Raw genomic sequence first — 15993 nt, 5'->3', positions numbered from 1 at the left:
ATAATTGTTTGGAGGGTTTCCGAATCCATGACGTCACTTCTGGTGTAAATACAATTTGCGGCGGCGGCTTTTGAGTACTGGCATTCACCAAGGCTTTAAGCGCATTATTTTACCGTCATTTGGATGAGCATTTTATTTTTGCGGAGAAAAAGCATCCACACGAGTTTCAAGTGTGTTCCAATCGGTTGCATTTTAACAAGTGCACTTAAAGCTCTGTGAAAAGAAGCTGAAGCATTAGCACTGAGCACTTGGCACATCTTTCATTTTTATGATTATTATTATCATGATGTCTTGAAGTTTGAGCCCATGTGTGCATAATTTAGCATTGGCAGTCTCAGACGGCTTGCTTTGCCTTCTTGGTAAGCAACAGAACTAATCATATTACTTGCGATTGAATCAAATAAGTAACCACATTTACTTGCATGCACTTTCATTTTCAGTCTTTGTGGAAGGGAGTGACTGGGTGAGTGCTTGGGGTATAACGACGTACTCAAAATTTTTTTCACTGATATGACGACGAAAGAGTCCTTAGAATGCATGTACGTGTAATGTGCCTCCTTGTTGCAGGACAGATTTCCACCACTCTTTTATGTACCGGTAATGCTGTTTTACTGAGACGACTTACCAAAGGCAAATAAGCCACCCTGCCTGAGCCATTATACTGATACCGGTCAACCAGTCGTTGCACTATCCCCTTCATGCGAGGAAGTTACAACTTCCTCTTTTAAGCTCTTAGATGTGATCCGACTCAAGGTTGACCCATGATCTACCGCCTCCCAAAGCAGATGCTCTGCCAACTGTGCATCAGGGCCGCTTTTGTGGAAGGGATGTGGACAGGTAGTACAATCGTTCTGTCTTGTACACAGAATCATGACTGATATCATGATGCAGGCCATGTAATTAGTCTAACCAATACTGCCATGACTCTAACCTGTGATGTTGATCCTGTTCACTTAACTGACCACTTGGGCGTACCTGGGGTTAAGTAATATAATTGTTACGTCTGGTGTCTTCTGCATGGTACTTCAGTGGCAGCAGCACTTTACATACATGTACATTTGTAGCATTGACTCGCCTTGCCACAAGAATATCACTTATCTCCTGTCTTCCACCAAATGAATAAGACATACTGTACATGTTTCAAATTGGTAAGGTAGTCCTGAAGCATGACATGGGTATTTTCTTATTTTTATATTATTTTTATATTTATTTTGTATTTATATAGAGCTATAAATAGAGAGTGACATATAGGGAGTGAAACAGATTTGAGTTTTTTGTCATTATGTTCATTACACTTGACATGCTCATGGGTTCCTTTTTCAATTGCAGAAATACATGCGTAATAGATGAAGATGGAAGGATCTAACCAGCCCGTGAAGACTGCTTTGACAGACTTTTTGAAGTCACACAATATAGAAGATGTGGATGGGTACATGTATAATGCTATATGATTCCGTTTATTTATTTATTTGATGGGTGTTTCATGCCGTACTGAAGAATATTTTACTTATACCGCAGTGGCCATCATTATGGTGGGAGGAATCCGGGCAGAGCCCGAGGGAAACCCACAACCATCCGCAGGTTGCTGGGCGATTTTCCCACGTATGGCTGAAGAGGAAGCCAGCATGAGGAGGACCTATACGATTTCAGGGGCTGTTGTCAGTTTGTATTATTCTTTTTGCATTGTATCAGTTTTTGTCAGCAATTCAGTAATGTTAGATCTTGTGCTATCACTGCACGAAGAAAAGTAGTACTAATGATCTTGCTAGTATTACATGTACAGCTGTGCCATATATCTAGATAAAGCCATTTCACTTCCACAATACATTTAACGGGCTCCCAACTTTAAATTAAGCTGTATTGAAACGAACAAGCAAATTGAAACAAAATATGATGGTTAATCGCCAATGAAAATTTAAGTTTTCATAAAGTCTTTCAATCACACACATAAATGAAAGCATCATTTGGCGTTGTTTTTTATAAAATTCTTTTATACAAAGTATTAAAGAAATTCATCGTCACCTTTAAAATTTTAATCTGTGATCAGAACATCCAATTTTTTTCTGGGTATGTACAAATATCAGTTCTGTTGCAGTATTTAGCGTTTCACATTATGAGTAAAACCTTCATGCACATTTTCCTGGAGGACTTCACTATCTGGAAGTTGCACATTGTATTGACCTCACCTCCATGATCTCATTAAACAACAATCAAATAAAGAAAAAAATATTATCATTATCAATATTTTATCATTTTTATTTGTTATTCATTTTAAGACATGTATTTTACCTCAAAAAATTTCGTTATTGTTTTCATACCAGTCTTTATAATGATTAGCTCTTCTGTTGTTCTGTGCAATTAACAGGTGTACACCCCACATGCTCTAAGCAGATAAAGGCTACTACATAATGGTGTAAATGTATATAAATGGTAAAAGAAATGCTAGAAACTGTCCACTAGCATGCATGTGGTGAGGTACTGACAACTTAATCTTGTTTGGTTCTGTGGAAGACAAAGGTAGCCTATGTTAATTTTTTACATTGAATAGAACTCAGGGCTAAAGATGTTTGGTCATTCACTCATTTTTATTTATATATTTGATTGATGTATGCCACAGGGTTTTAAGAGCTCAAAGTAAAAATGATGACCTTAAAATCGAGTCCATGTCATCACAATTAAAGATGGCTTTAAATCGTCCAAATAGTCATAATTCCTGACACCTTCATGTTTGTGTGTTGTACTTTATCCATTTTCATGCTGTGTTACAGTGTTTCTAAATGAAATGATTTCACACCTTTGAAATAAGATTGGCGAATAGCTTCATTATCACTTCAAGGTCATTACTCTGATGAACTAGGAATATCAGACGTTTTGACCCCTGAGAATTATATGTTGCAAGTTCATCAAGGCTCACCTGTCTTCTGTTTCTCACTTTGGTAATTATTTACCATTTATTTGAACAGCTCTGTGGATGACATCGTCCTGGACTATGTGGTCAGTATCCTGGAAGATTTAGGTCAGGCCGATGTCGCTGATGACATGGATGTGGATGGCTTCATTGAGATGATGGAGGCCTATGTCCCAGGGTTTGGAGCCATTGATAGGTAAGAAATATATTTTGTGACACTGTCAAACTAATATCTGGTATCAAACCCGGGGCATGTTATACCAGACTATAAAAATGGTACACCCAAATTCAAATTTAGGCTTTTAGCATGATCAGTTCACCTCAGAACTTATTTGCTGGTCTTACTAACCATCTTGGAACTTGGAGAATGCAACAAAGTAGTATCTGTGATGTTTCAAAGAGCTTGATTTTGGTTTTGTTTTGGACTTTCCGCGTGATGGTAGACATGATGCTGAATCTAAAGCTCACACTGTGACCATTTATCGTGTTCGATGTGGCAAACAGAATGAACTCGATCTAAGAATAATGTTGAGGTACATCAGTTGCAGACCAGTTCACACACACAAGACAACTCTTTGGTGCTCTGCAAAGTAGGAAGGTAAGTTTATAGGTGTTTAATTTCGGGAAAATCCGAGGCATGCTGCCGCCCTTGACAGTTGAACTGATGTTTGTGAGTATCTTGTTTTAGGCATACAGCATCAAGCGCTTCATTTCCTTTCACCAACTTTTGCTATTTTTTTTACATTTTATGAAGATAAATTGAATGCCTATCCAGTGACCAAAAAAAGTGAACCATTTGGTACCAAGAAACCGGTGGAATCTGGTGTCATGGTGTAGTAAGTGATCGCTAGCCTTTTTTGTTTTTCACGGCAACAAACAATAGAAGTAGTCTGGTATGCAGATGTATTATTTCATTGGATAAACTTGTCATTGAAAGTTCAGGTGACCAATCAAAATTGTATTTTATTTATATAATGTGTCAGATATTGAAAATTTACATCACTGTTGTTACATCACTGATCACTGGTCAGATTATGGAATAAATGCTTATATACATCTACCTCCATGTTTTTACCATGCTGTAACATCTGTGATGGAACTTACATGTACCTGTATCATACACAACACCAGCCTAAAACCCGTTAGAAATCTCCATTGGACATTCAACAGCAGTAGTTACAGCTTACATGTACAACAAATTTCACTGCAGCTATGTGGACAGAACAGCCTCTTTTGTAAAATTAAAATGCTAACAAGACAACCAGATCCGTTGCAGATAATCTCTAGATGTAGTTGAACATTAAATCAAATATCCATTGCCACAAATTATTACTGCAATAGAACACAATCGTGTGGTATGTGTAACATTTATATCTCGCAAAAGCTGAAGTTTCTGATGTCAGTCTTTTGGGTGACCTATGTGTGACATGACACTGTGACCTAGCTCATTTCCCACAGTCTATTCCAATTTCATTTTTGATTTTTTGGATTTTACTTTTCAGGCTTATGCATCGATATACATTTGCTATGTTTGGATAAATTCTCTGATGGGTTATACAGTAGTCTACTTGGTATGCTTGAATGTAAGCTTTAGGAATCAGTGCATATATGTGTACTGTTTGAAATTAGTTAACACTTTGTCGTTTTGAAATGTCTCAAATATTGTTGTACTTAATGGTAATAACATACACTAATTTAAAAAATTTAAACCATTTTTTTTTCTGAAATCAACATCTTTTTTGTTACATTTTAGTGCTGCATATTGATGACACAGTGGTCATGTTGAAGCCTAAATTTCTCTGATGAATTTGTTACCCCATCTCTGCTTGTTTGATACTGAATTTGATCCTCTTTCATGGCAAATGCCACACTCCCTTTTAGCAGTTGTGTGGCATTTTCGCCAGGAAAGAAATTAAATTCAGTACCAGACTCACAGGGGTAGCTTACATGTATATTGCATGATGGGTGTTTGTAACTTTAACTGGCTTTGACAGTTTGATAATTTTCATCCAACGGTCATTGCTTTGTATGCCTTGTTGGCAGTAAGTTGTAGACAACTCCCTTATGGCTATATGGGTGATCTTAAACAAAGATGGTTGGAGGTCAGTTTATGAAAAATCTGTTGCGTATGTGTGTACATATAAAAGGTCTCATAGTTTTCTTGGAGCCTGGATATGTACACGTATCACATTTTATTATAAAATATAGACAAGCCGACAACATTATACAACATGTATGAGGGATTTTATACATACACCATTGTACAGTTAGCCTATATGTATGAAATGTTCGAGTGATTGGTACTTACTTTGAACCTTTTTAACCACTAAAATAACAGCACTTTATTTCAGTGAAATTTAAGCATACAGTTGTTATAAAAATAATGCTAAAATGATTTGTTTGTGCCATTAAAGATGCCAGCTTCATAAAGCTTTGTGAAGTAGTTCTCCACACCCCATGATCTCTCAGAATGTTTCAGAATATTGGTAACAGAGGTGGTCGAAAAGTCTGAAGAATTAGGGTATATGCATATGTTTTATACTAACACTGTTGTTTTAAAGGAATGGTATATGTACGTTTAACATAGCTTCCATTGTACATATGTGGTACTGGTGCTTTACATTGAATCTAGTGATATCTACATATACAACAATGCTTAGAGCCTTCCAACAATACATGAGTGAGCCTGCGTGGTACTTTTCCATCCAGTCACTAATCGGGTCACTAATTTACAACTACCCTATTTCTTCTAAAATTTGGGACACCTGCTATGCTCATTTTAGCCGATATATATGTAATTCTAGCAGGAATATTGAGTTTCTTTTTTTCTCACTCGGTTAGACCATCTAATGAACAACATACTCCTATCTTTACTTTTCCAATAGGCTGGTAGAGAAATGTAACATTCTACTTTCAACACTACTAATATCTGTCCCAAATTTATGGAAGAATTCAGGTACTCAGGTATATGAGATACTGGTAAAAGCTGTGATTAGCTTGTGAGATTGATCTGTAGTGGGCATAACTGGCTCAGATGGTTAAATCGCTGGCATGGTTCAGGCACAAATTTTCCAGGCCCATGACTGATGAGGTTGCTCTTCAAAGAGCTACTTTGTTGTCAAAACATCTGTGTCTTAAAAGCAAGATGAATTGATAAATACTGGGATAGTCAGAATTGCTTTCCTAAATTGTGAAAATATTAAAAATTAAAACCGATAGTGTACGTTTCGTAAGAGTATACGGAAACAAAATATTTCTGTCCCTTCCACTTTGCCTGGTGTGAAGTCACCCACGAACACATGACGTCATCAATCGCTGACGTATATCCACAAATGACACTGCCCAAATGCTCTTGACATCATCCCAGCATAAATGCCTTGCTCAACATCACTTCTGCCTGATTCGACGTCATGCAGGGAATATTATCACGTCACATCAGGAAAATTTTACTGAGACAGCCGGAGATTTTGTTTTTCAAGGAATGTTCTGTTATATGGGTTAAATAGTGTTATTCTTCAAACATAGTGTTAAGCTTACTCCATAGGATTTCTTTCATATCATTATAATATTTCTACGCAATTTGTATTCTGACCAGAGTGGCACTTTTAATTGGCTTTTAATTGGTTTAATTTGGCTGCAGCTTTTAATCAGGAAGTTTGTGAGGTACATAGCAAAAGTTGATAGTTAAGCTCTGTGATTACCTGTTCTCATAAACCTGACCCTTGTCATACTAGGGTACAGTGTTAAACACCAATCAAATAAATAAATAAATATATAAATATTAACCTATATTTATGATCCTGCCAGTGGCATCCATTGGCTTTCTGTAATTGTTGTATTTCACTGGCATATATGTACACGGAGCCTACTAATATCGGCGGAGATATGCATGCAGATGTACGCCTGTTAAACTTATGTACATTATTTGAATGTATATACTGCCCAGTATTATGTATGCACTGTGTATGTACATATGCTAGAAATGCTAAAAACATTACATAAATCTTGATCTATTTTTCAGCGTTCGAGTTTGTGAGTGGATGTTCGAGTTAGCTGGAAAGTCTTCCAAGTCGGACACGTCAGGTAATTGTTAAGTATTGTACCCCATTGCCAGTTGCGGGCAGTGTGCAAATATACATATTAAATAAAAGTGACCTTTCAAACATCATTAAGTTTGTCAAACAACATTGAATGTGTCATACATACGCAACTTTGAAATATCTAGATCAGTTGCAGTGGCCCAACTTGCCATTGATTGGTCTAAAATTCATGACCTCCGCGGAGGGGTTGAAAAAGAATGGAAGCATAAAAGATGCCATTTTTCCCACATTATACATATTATATATACGTGTAGTTACACATGTAACTCAAATTTTCTGCAGTTAAATTTATTTGATTACTCAGAAATGTTTCACTTATATGGTCAGCGTTATGGTGGGAGAAAACCAGGCAGTCTGCAGTTAAAGTTGAGTGAGCCATTAATGGCAAAGTCCACTCCAAAATGAAGTATATATCAGATGAAAGACTATTAATAAATGTCCAGGAAAATAGTTGGATTTATTTTTTGCAGAAGTTTTCTATCTGAAGAAAACCCAGAAGGTATCAATTACATTACATCTGTGTTTCTCACCCTGAAATAATTCATTTCAAAGTGAAATCAGTGAATGCGTTCATAGATCTATATGTAGATGCACATTGAATTATGAAATGTAGTAGTCTAATATGTGTTATGTAGCAAAAACCTTATGTGATGTTAGTGCATGGTGGCATTGTGGCCAGAAAAGGCCACCATAGCATAAAATATTCAAATGCATTTTACTAGGTTAAAGAAATTTCCTGGACAGTTTTAATGCTCTTTCATCTGATACATACTTCATGTTAGTGTTTTCCTTGCCTGTAATAGATAATGAATTGGAGGAGACATTGCTCAAGTTATAAAACCACAAGAAAACAGTTACAAGTGTAGTGATGGATGTCAGATTATTTATTACTTTTCTCTCATAGAAGAAAATACACTGCATGAACACACTCATTTACTCTCTCAAAAGCCTGTCCTGTGTTGTGATTTAAGAATGTTAAGTGAAATGTTCAGCACCAATCAAGTAATAATGTGTTGTTTTTTTCTGTCTTTTGCTTCAGACAAGGTAGGGGCTGTACTGTCGTTAAAGCCAGTGGAGCTACAGAGTCCTAATGAGCATAAGGCAGGCAAATTGGCATTGATTGTTAATGGTGGATCAGATGCAGAATCTAAGGTAGGTGTAGCTAAGTGTTACTTGAAAGGGCTCATATGAAGCCACATGTATCGTACATGTAAAAGTAATAGATACCCACGAAATACAAAATGTACTATCATTTACCTATTTTTATTTTTAGGGATTATTTATCTTGAATTGTTGAGAGCCATCCAATTTGGAGCTTTTATTTACTAGATGAAGGGACAAATTATGGCTAAAACAACAAGATTGTTTTTCTATTTTTTCATATTTCATAATCAGATTACTGAATTTTTTCTAGATTCCATGGACAGGTACCTGTCATAGGTTTTATTTTTTCTTCTAGATCAGTTTGTAGATTTGCTTTCTATCAGATTTATGTTTTACACTATACGGTGTAGAGCATTTCCCTTACGACAGTGGTTTTTTTATATGAAGAACCATGCATGGTTAAAGGGACATAACTGTGACTCAACAAGGTGGCAGGCAAGCTGCCTCACTTTTAAAGAACCTAAGGCAACCCACAGATGCCTGGTTGGAGCTTTCATGGGTCAAGCTGTTGCAGTCGCTCTTCTGCATGCTGCACCATGCAGTGATCTTTATTTCTGATTAGGTCATAATTAGGGCATTTCAAACTTATGAAATAAACAGAGGCATAAAATACATGCCCAATCATTTTTAAGGCACACCACAGCTTGCCTGTAGGTGCATTCACCTTTTGCACACCTTTACCAGGCTTCTTTCGTTACTGTTTTATGCCAGGAGCACTTACATGTATGTGTAGAGGGTTTAGATTTCCTGAGATCCATGAATTTGGAGACCAGCTAAAGTGGTAAAACTCTTTGGCAACTGGTGAAAAACATTTACTGTTCCACAAGCTCACTTGAAGCACACCATTGGTGGACCAGTGGCAGGCGACTGTAATGAGAGACATTGAGTCAGATTCTAATTTGTGTTTCCACAGAGTTTGTCACTTCAAGATGAAGCACCTGATCCAAAAATTGAAATACTGCTTGAAATGTTTCCCAACTCCTGTGCCCTAGAGGTAACACATTGTCTGGTGATGTCTAGTGGTGACACGGATAGTGCTGCTCAACTCATCCTGCACAGACAACAGAATGGAGACGCTATCACTGAAGGCTCTCCACAGTACAGGGTAAGTGACACATTGTCTGGTGATGTCTAGTGGTGACACGAACAGTGCTGCTCAGCTCATCCTGCACAGACAACAGAATGGAGATGCTATCACTGAGGGCTCTCCACAGTACTAGGTAAGTGACACATTGTCTGAAGATGTCTAGTGGTGACACAGACAGTGCTGCTCAACTCATCCTGCACAGACAACAGAATGGAGACGCTATCACTGAAGGCTCTCCACAGTACATGGTAAGTGACACATTGTCTGAAGATGTCTAGTGGTGACACAGACAGTGCTGCTCAACTCATCCTGCACAGACAACAGACTGAAGACGCTATCACTGAGGGCTCTCCACATTACAAAGTGAGTGACACAGACAGTGTGACATAAATCATCATCCTTAGACAGCAGACTGGAGACGCTATCACTGAGGGCTTCCCACAGTACAAGGTAAGTGACACATTGTCTGGTGATGTCTAGTGGTGACACGGACAGTGCTGCTCAACTCATCCTGCACAGACAACAGAATGGAGACGCTATCACTGAAGGCTCTCCACAGTACAAGGTAAGTGACACATTGTCTGGTGATGTCTAGTGGTGACACAGACAGTGCTGCTCAACTCATCCTGCACAGACAACAGACTGGAGACGCTATCACTGAGGGCTCTCCACAATACAAGGTAAGTGACACATTGTCTGCTGATGTCTAGTGGTGACATGGACAGTGCTGCTCAACTCCTCCTGCACAGACAACAGACTGGGGACACTATCACTGAAGGCTCTCCACAGTACAGGGTAAGTGACACATTGCCTGAAGATGTCTAGTGGTGACACGGACAGTGCTGCTCAACTCATCCTGCACAGACAACAGACTGGAGACGCTATCACTGAGGGCTCTCCACAATACAAGGTAAGTGACACATTGTCTGGTGATGTCTAGTGGTGACACAGACAGTGCTGCTCAACTCATCCTGCACAGACAACAGACTGGAGACGCTATCACTGAGGGCTCTCCACAGTACAAGGTAAGTGACACATTGTCTGGTGATGTCTAGTGGTGACACGGACAGTGCTGCTCAACTCATCCTGCACAGACAACAGAATGGAGACGCTATCACTGAGGGCTCTCCACAATACAAGGTAAGTGATACATTGTCTGGTGATGTCTAGTGGTAACACGGACAGTGCTGCTCAACTCATCCTGCACACACAACAGACTGGAGACGCTATCACTGAAGGCTCTCCACAGTACAAGGTAAGTGACACATTGGCTGAAGATGTCTAGTGGTGACACGAACAGTGCTGCTCAGCTCATCCTGCACAGACAACAGAATGGAGACGCTATCACTGAGGGCTCTCCACAATACAAGGTAAGTGACACCTTGTCTGAAGATGTCTAGTGGTGACACAGACAGTGCTGCTCAACTCATCCTGCACAGACAACAGAATGGAGACGCTATCACTGAGGGCTCTCCACAATACAAGGTAAGTGACACCTTGTCTGAAGATGTCTAGTGGTGACATGGACAGTGCTGCTCAACTCATCCTACACAGACAACAGACAGGAGATGCTATCACTGAGGGCTCTCCACAATACAAGGTAAGTGACACCTTGTCTGAAGATGTCTAGTGGTGACATGGACAGTGCTGCTCAACTCATCCTGCACAGACAACAGAATGGAGACGCTATCACTGAGGGCTCTCCACAATACAAGGTAAGTGACACATTGCCTGAAGATGTCTAGTGGTGACACGGACAGTGCTGCTCAACTCATCCTGCACAGACAACAGAATGGAGACGCTATCACTGAGGGCTCTCCACAATACAAGGTAAGTGACACATTGTCTGAAGATGTCAAGTGGTGACACGGACAGTGCTGCTCAACTCATCCTGCACAGACAACAGAATGGAGACGCTATCACTGAGGGCTCTCCACAGTACAAGGTAAGTGACACATTGCCTGAAGATGTCTAGTGGTGACACGGACAGTGCTGCTCAACTAATCCTGCACAGACAACAGAATGGAGATGCCATCACTGAGGGCTCTCCAAAGTACAAGGTAAGTGACACCTTGTCTGAAGATGTCTGGTGGTGACACGGACAGTGCTGCTCAACTCATCCTACACAGACAACAGACTGGAGACGCTGTCACTGAGGGCTCTCCACAGTACAAGGTAAGTGACACATTGCCTGAAGATGTCTAGTGGTGACACAGACAGTGCTGCTCAACTCATCCTACACAGACAACAGACTGGAGACGCTATCACTGAAGGCTCTCCACAGTACAAGGTAAGTGACACATTGTCTGGTGATGTCTGGTGGTGACATGGACAGTGCTGCTCAACTAATCCTGCACAGACAACAGACTGGAGACGCTATCACTGAAGGCTCTCCACAATACAAGGTAAGTGACACCTTGTCTGAAGATGTCTAGTGGTGACATGGACAGTGCTGCTCAACTCATCCTGCACAGACAACAGAATGGAGACGCTATCACTGAGGGCTCTCCACAATACAAGGTAAGTGACACATTGCCTGAAGATGTCTAGTGGTGACACGGACAGTGCTGCTCAACTCATCCTGCACAGACAACAGAATGGAGACGCTATCACTGAGGGCTCTCCACAATACAAGGTAAGTGACACATTGTCTGAAGATGTCAAGTGGTGACACGGACAGTGCTGCTCAACTCATCCTGCACAGACAACAGAATGGAGACGCTATCACTGAAGGCTCTCCACAGTACAAGGTAAGTGACACATTGTCTGGTGATGTCTGGTGGTGACATGGACAGTGCTGCTCAACTAATCCTGCACAGACAACAGACTGGAGACGCTATCACTGAAGGCTCTCCACAGTACAGGGTAAGTGACACATTGTCTGGTGATGTCTAGTGGTAACACGGACAGTGCTGCTCAACTCATCCTGCACAGACAACAGACTGGAGACGCTATCACTGAAGGCTCTCCACAGTACAAGGTAAGTGACACATTGTCTGGTGATGTCTAGTGGTGACACGGACAGTGCTGTTCAACTCATCCTGCACAGACAACAGAATGGAGACGCTATCACTGAGGGTTCTCCACAGTACAAGATAAGTGAAACATTGTCTGAAGATGTCTAGTGGTGACACGGACAGTGCTGCTCAACTCATCCTGCACAGACAACAGAATGGAGACGCTATCACTGAGGGCTCTCCACAATACAAGGTAAGTGACACATTGTCTGGTGATGTCTAGTGGTGACACAGACAGTGCTGCTCAACTCATCCTGCACAGACAGCAGAATGGAGACGCTATCACTGAGGGCTCTCCACAGTACAAGATAAGTGACACATTGTCTGGTGATGTCTAGTGGTGACACGGACAGTGCTGCTCAACTCATCCTGCACAGACAACAGAATGGAGACGCTATCACTGAGGGCTCTCCACAGTACAAGGTAAGTGACACATTGCCTGAAGATGTCTAGTGGTGACAGTAACAGTGTGACATAATTCATCCTGCTCAGACAGCAGACTGGAGACGTTATCACTGAGGGCTACCCGCAGTACAAGGTAAGTGGCACATTGTCTGAAGATGTCTAGTGGTGACAGCGACAGTGTGACATAATTCATCCTGCCCAGACAGCAGTCTGGAGACGCTATCACTGAGGGCTTCCCACAGTACATGGTAAGTGACGCCTTGTCTGATGATGTCTAGTGGTGACAGCAACAGTGTGACCTAGTTCATCCTGCTCAAACGGCAGTCTGGAGACGCTATCACTGAGGGCTACCCGCAGTACAAGTTAAGTGTGACACATTGTCTGAAGATGTCTAGTGGTGACACAGACAGTGTGACACAAGTCATCATCCTTAGACAGCAGACTGGAGACGCTATCACTGAGGGCTACCCGCAGTACAAGTTAAGTAACACATTGTCTGAAGATGTCTAGTGGTGACACAGACAGTGTGACATAATTTGTCCTGCTCAGACAGCAGACTGGAGACGCTATCACTTAGGGCTCCTTACAGTACAAGGTAAGTGGCACATTGTCTGATGATGTCTAGTGGTGACACATACAGTGTGAGATAATTATCCTGCTCACACAGCAGACTGGAGACAACGTCACTGAGGGCTCTCCACAGTACATGGTACGTGACACGTTGTCTGGTAACATGTAGTGCGACACAGACAGTGTGAGATAATTCATCCTGCTCAGACAGCAGGCTGGATACACCGTCACTGAGGGCTCTCCACAATACAAGGTACTGTATGTGCCTTGACTCCTCTGTTTAGACATTTATGGTAACTCACACAGCTGCTTGTATATTCAAACTCATTCTGTAGAATACAAGTACTTGTATTAAGTTTTTGTGTACTGTTGTATGTTCAAAGAAATGTTTCATTATATGTTAACAGGAAAGGAATGTCTTAAGCCCGAAAAAAGATGATAAGAAAGTGAGAGAGCAGATGCTGGCAAAGTAGGTGTCCTGCCTTATCAGATTATCTTTTTAAGGATTGTAGATGGTTAGTTTTAAATACATATACCATGTTCATATACAGCTTTAAATACCTTCCCCTTATCATTTATATTCATGTACACGTGTATGTATAAAGTTATTTTAGATAAATCCAGCCGTTTTATTGTATAGTGAGTTAATTTAACATTTTTCTGTCTAAGATATCAGTGTTTTGGATATGGCCTACACTGTAGGCCTCACTGCATGGTGAATCGCAACTGCATTTAATATTTTCATCTGATATTATATTTCTTATCATCAGATATGCCTACATTGATGAACATGATGACAGAGTTGTCCATAAACCTATCACTCCCAAACAGGTACATGTATGCTTATTTATGGTACAATTACATATGGACACCCCACAAAGGAAATAATGTAAAGAAGTATAAAACAAAAATTTGCAGTTTGTTAATTGGAATAGTCGTCCTTTATCTTGACAGTTGGATAATTGTGTGCACAGTTGAATAAACATGGGACATACAAGCACCCATATTAAGGGATCTGCTAATTCTATTTACTTTAGGTAAAGTTTTGATGCGTTTAATATTGTCTGAGCCATACCACAACATATGAAAAAAAACTTTTCATTAACTTTTTTTTGTGTGGCTCAGGGTTATTGTATTATGATAAGTATGGGCCACTGCTGCATGTTCTTATTCACATCCTGACATTATATACATTATTAAAATTTTCCACAAAGTATGAAATCTATTTTTTTTTTTTTGAGCTTGATGCTTCAGTTGTATGTTACAAAATGGTTTCAGTATCTTAATCAGTGAGTCAACACTAATATGTATGGAAAGAAAACTGATGAGAGACAAACGTACAAGGTCAAAGTTGGCCAACTTCAAAACTTTTCACGTTTTTTCAAAGCTTTATGAAGAAATTTCGTTAGTCTAGAGGCATAGTATGAGTGGAATTGCCTGATTTCTAATCTTCACAAAAGATACACACATGTGCATGTATAAGGGGAGACTGAAAAGTTTCAGCCTGAGGCACTTAAAGAAGCTTTGTCATACATGATAAGGTTTCTTGTTCAATCACCTGTACATGTAGCAAGATTTGAGTTTGCAAACTTCAAAGCTTCAAAAAATTTCATCAAACTGAAGAGAAAATACACACCTTTCGTTGATTTTTTATTTCTAAAATACCGCTTTCAGTGTCCAAAGAAAATGGTGCGATACTTAGATGGACGGGTTGTCAGTACCAAAGGAGAGCGATTCACAGAGGTGAAGAAGGAAGAAGATGAGGAAATGAAGAAAACCTACGTCAACTTGAAACCAGCAAGAAAGTACCGTTTCCACTGACGAAGGCCAAGGGCAGGATGGGCAGTGATACTGGTTACCACGGTGATAGTGTCAGCCATCAAATTGATTGACAGCTGTCTACATTCTGCTAACTTCATGTATGCTGACGCTAAATTACATAAGACTCTGCAGGTCTCAGAAACTTTTGCTCTATACATTAAGATGAAGAAGTTTGTGCTTTGGCTATGGGTGCTGTTAACCCTCGTGGCACTAGATGTTCTTTGCACAGCATTTCACAGGTCTCCCTTGTGTCTTTCTTGGGTATGTACCCCATCAGTGCATCTGCTTCATCAGAAATCAAGGCATTCTGTGACATGAACTTTTGTATGGAATCAATTTGAGTGTACAGTTACTCGTAGATGTACATAAACTGTTTTGCAGGCTCTTCCTCTACGGCCTTACATGGGAAGGTTGGACAGCAACCTGCAGATGGTCATTGGTTTCTCCCTGGCTCTGCCTGGTTTCCTCCCATCATAATGCTGGCCACGGTCATATAAGTGAAATATTGTTGAGGACTGCATAAAACACCAATGGAATAAATAAATCTGAAACATGTCATGCTTAGCTTAAGTGTAAACTGAATTGCGGAAGTAGACATTTTGTGAAATATGTCTTGGTTGCATGTGTTGTTTAACATATCAGTTATTGGCAGAGTATTAAATTACATATTTATTTGCAAGTGTAGATTGGTTGCTAAGGATTTACCTAGCCATTATGTTAGATGGAAAAGAGTGGAATCTCTTTATGTAAATACATGTATCAGTTTTCTGACAAGGTATTCATTCCACTACATTTTCATACTACATATACACTTTGTGTCCAAACCAGTACAAGGATTTTAGTCACAGCAAAGTGTATCGCTTTGCTTAAAGTGATTCGCAGAAGTTATTTCACTTAATACAGTTCGCTCAATACAGTTTC

General features: G+C 40.0%; 1 protein-coding gene across 1 annotated transcript; it reads left to right on the top strand.

Moving 5' to 3' along the window:
* The first annotated feature begins 92 nt into the window (after positions 1–92).
* LOC135461704 (CUE domain-containing protein 2-like) lies at positions 93–15451 on the top strand. Its single transcript, XM_064738904.1, has 9 exons — positions 93–359; positions 1330–1429; positions 2964–3104; positions 6930–6991; positions 8048–8160; positions 9086–9277; positions 13659–13720; positions 14022–14082; positions 14926–15451. The coding sequence occupies exons 2-9, from the start codon at positions 1347–1349 to the stop codon at positions 15070–15072; spliced, it is 861 nt and encodes a 286-aa protein (XP_064594974.1). The 5' UTR covers positions 93–359; positions 1330–1346; the 3' UTR covers positions 15073–15451.
* Positions 15452–15993: the final 542 nt, after the last annotated feature.

This window comes from Liolophura sinensis, chromosome 1 (assembly GCF_032854445.1).
Source record: "Liolophura sinensis isolate JHLJ2023 chromosome 1, CUHK_Ljap_v2, whole genome shotgun sequence".
In the NCBI taxonomy this organism is placed as follows: domain Eukaryota; kingdom Metazoa; phylum Mollusca; class Polyplacophora; order Chitonida; family Chitonidae; genus Liolophura; species Liolophura sinensis.
This window is presented reverse-complemented; position numbering and strand designations above follow the sequence as displayed.

What these genes read in the sequence shown, in the direction of transcription:
- LOC135461704 (XM_064738904.1), top strand. Translation starts at nt 1,347, where the DNA reads ATGAAGATGGAAGGATCTAACCAGCCCGTGAAGACTGCTTTGACAGAC. An exon ending in GGGTTTGGAGCCATTGATAG is followed by an intron (nt 3,105 to 6,929) that starts GTAAGAAATATA and finishes TCTATTTTTCAG; the next exon opens with CGTTCGAGTTTGTGAGTGGA. An exon ending in TTCCAAGTCGGACACGTCAG is followed by an intron (nt 6,992 to 8,047) that starts GTAATTGTTAAG and finishes CTTTTGCTTCAG; the next exon opens with ACAAGGTAGGGGCTGTACTG.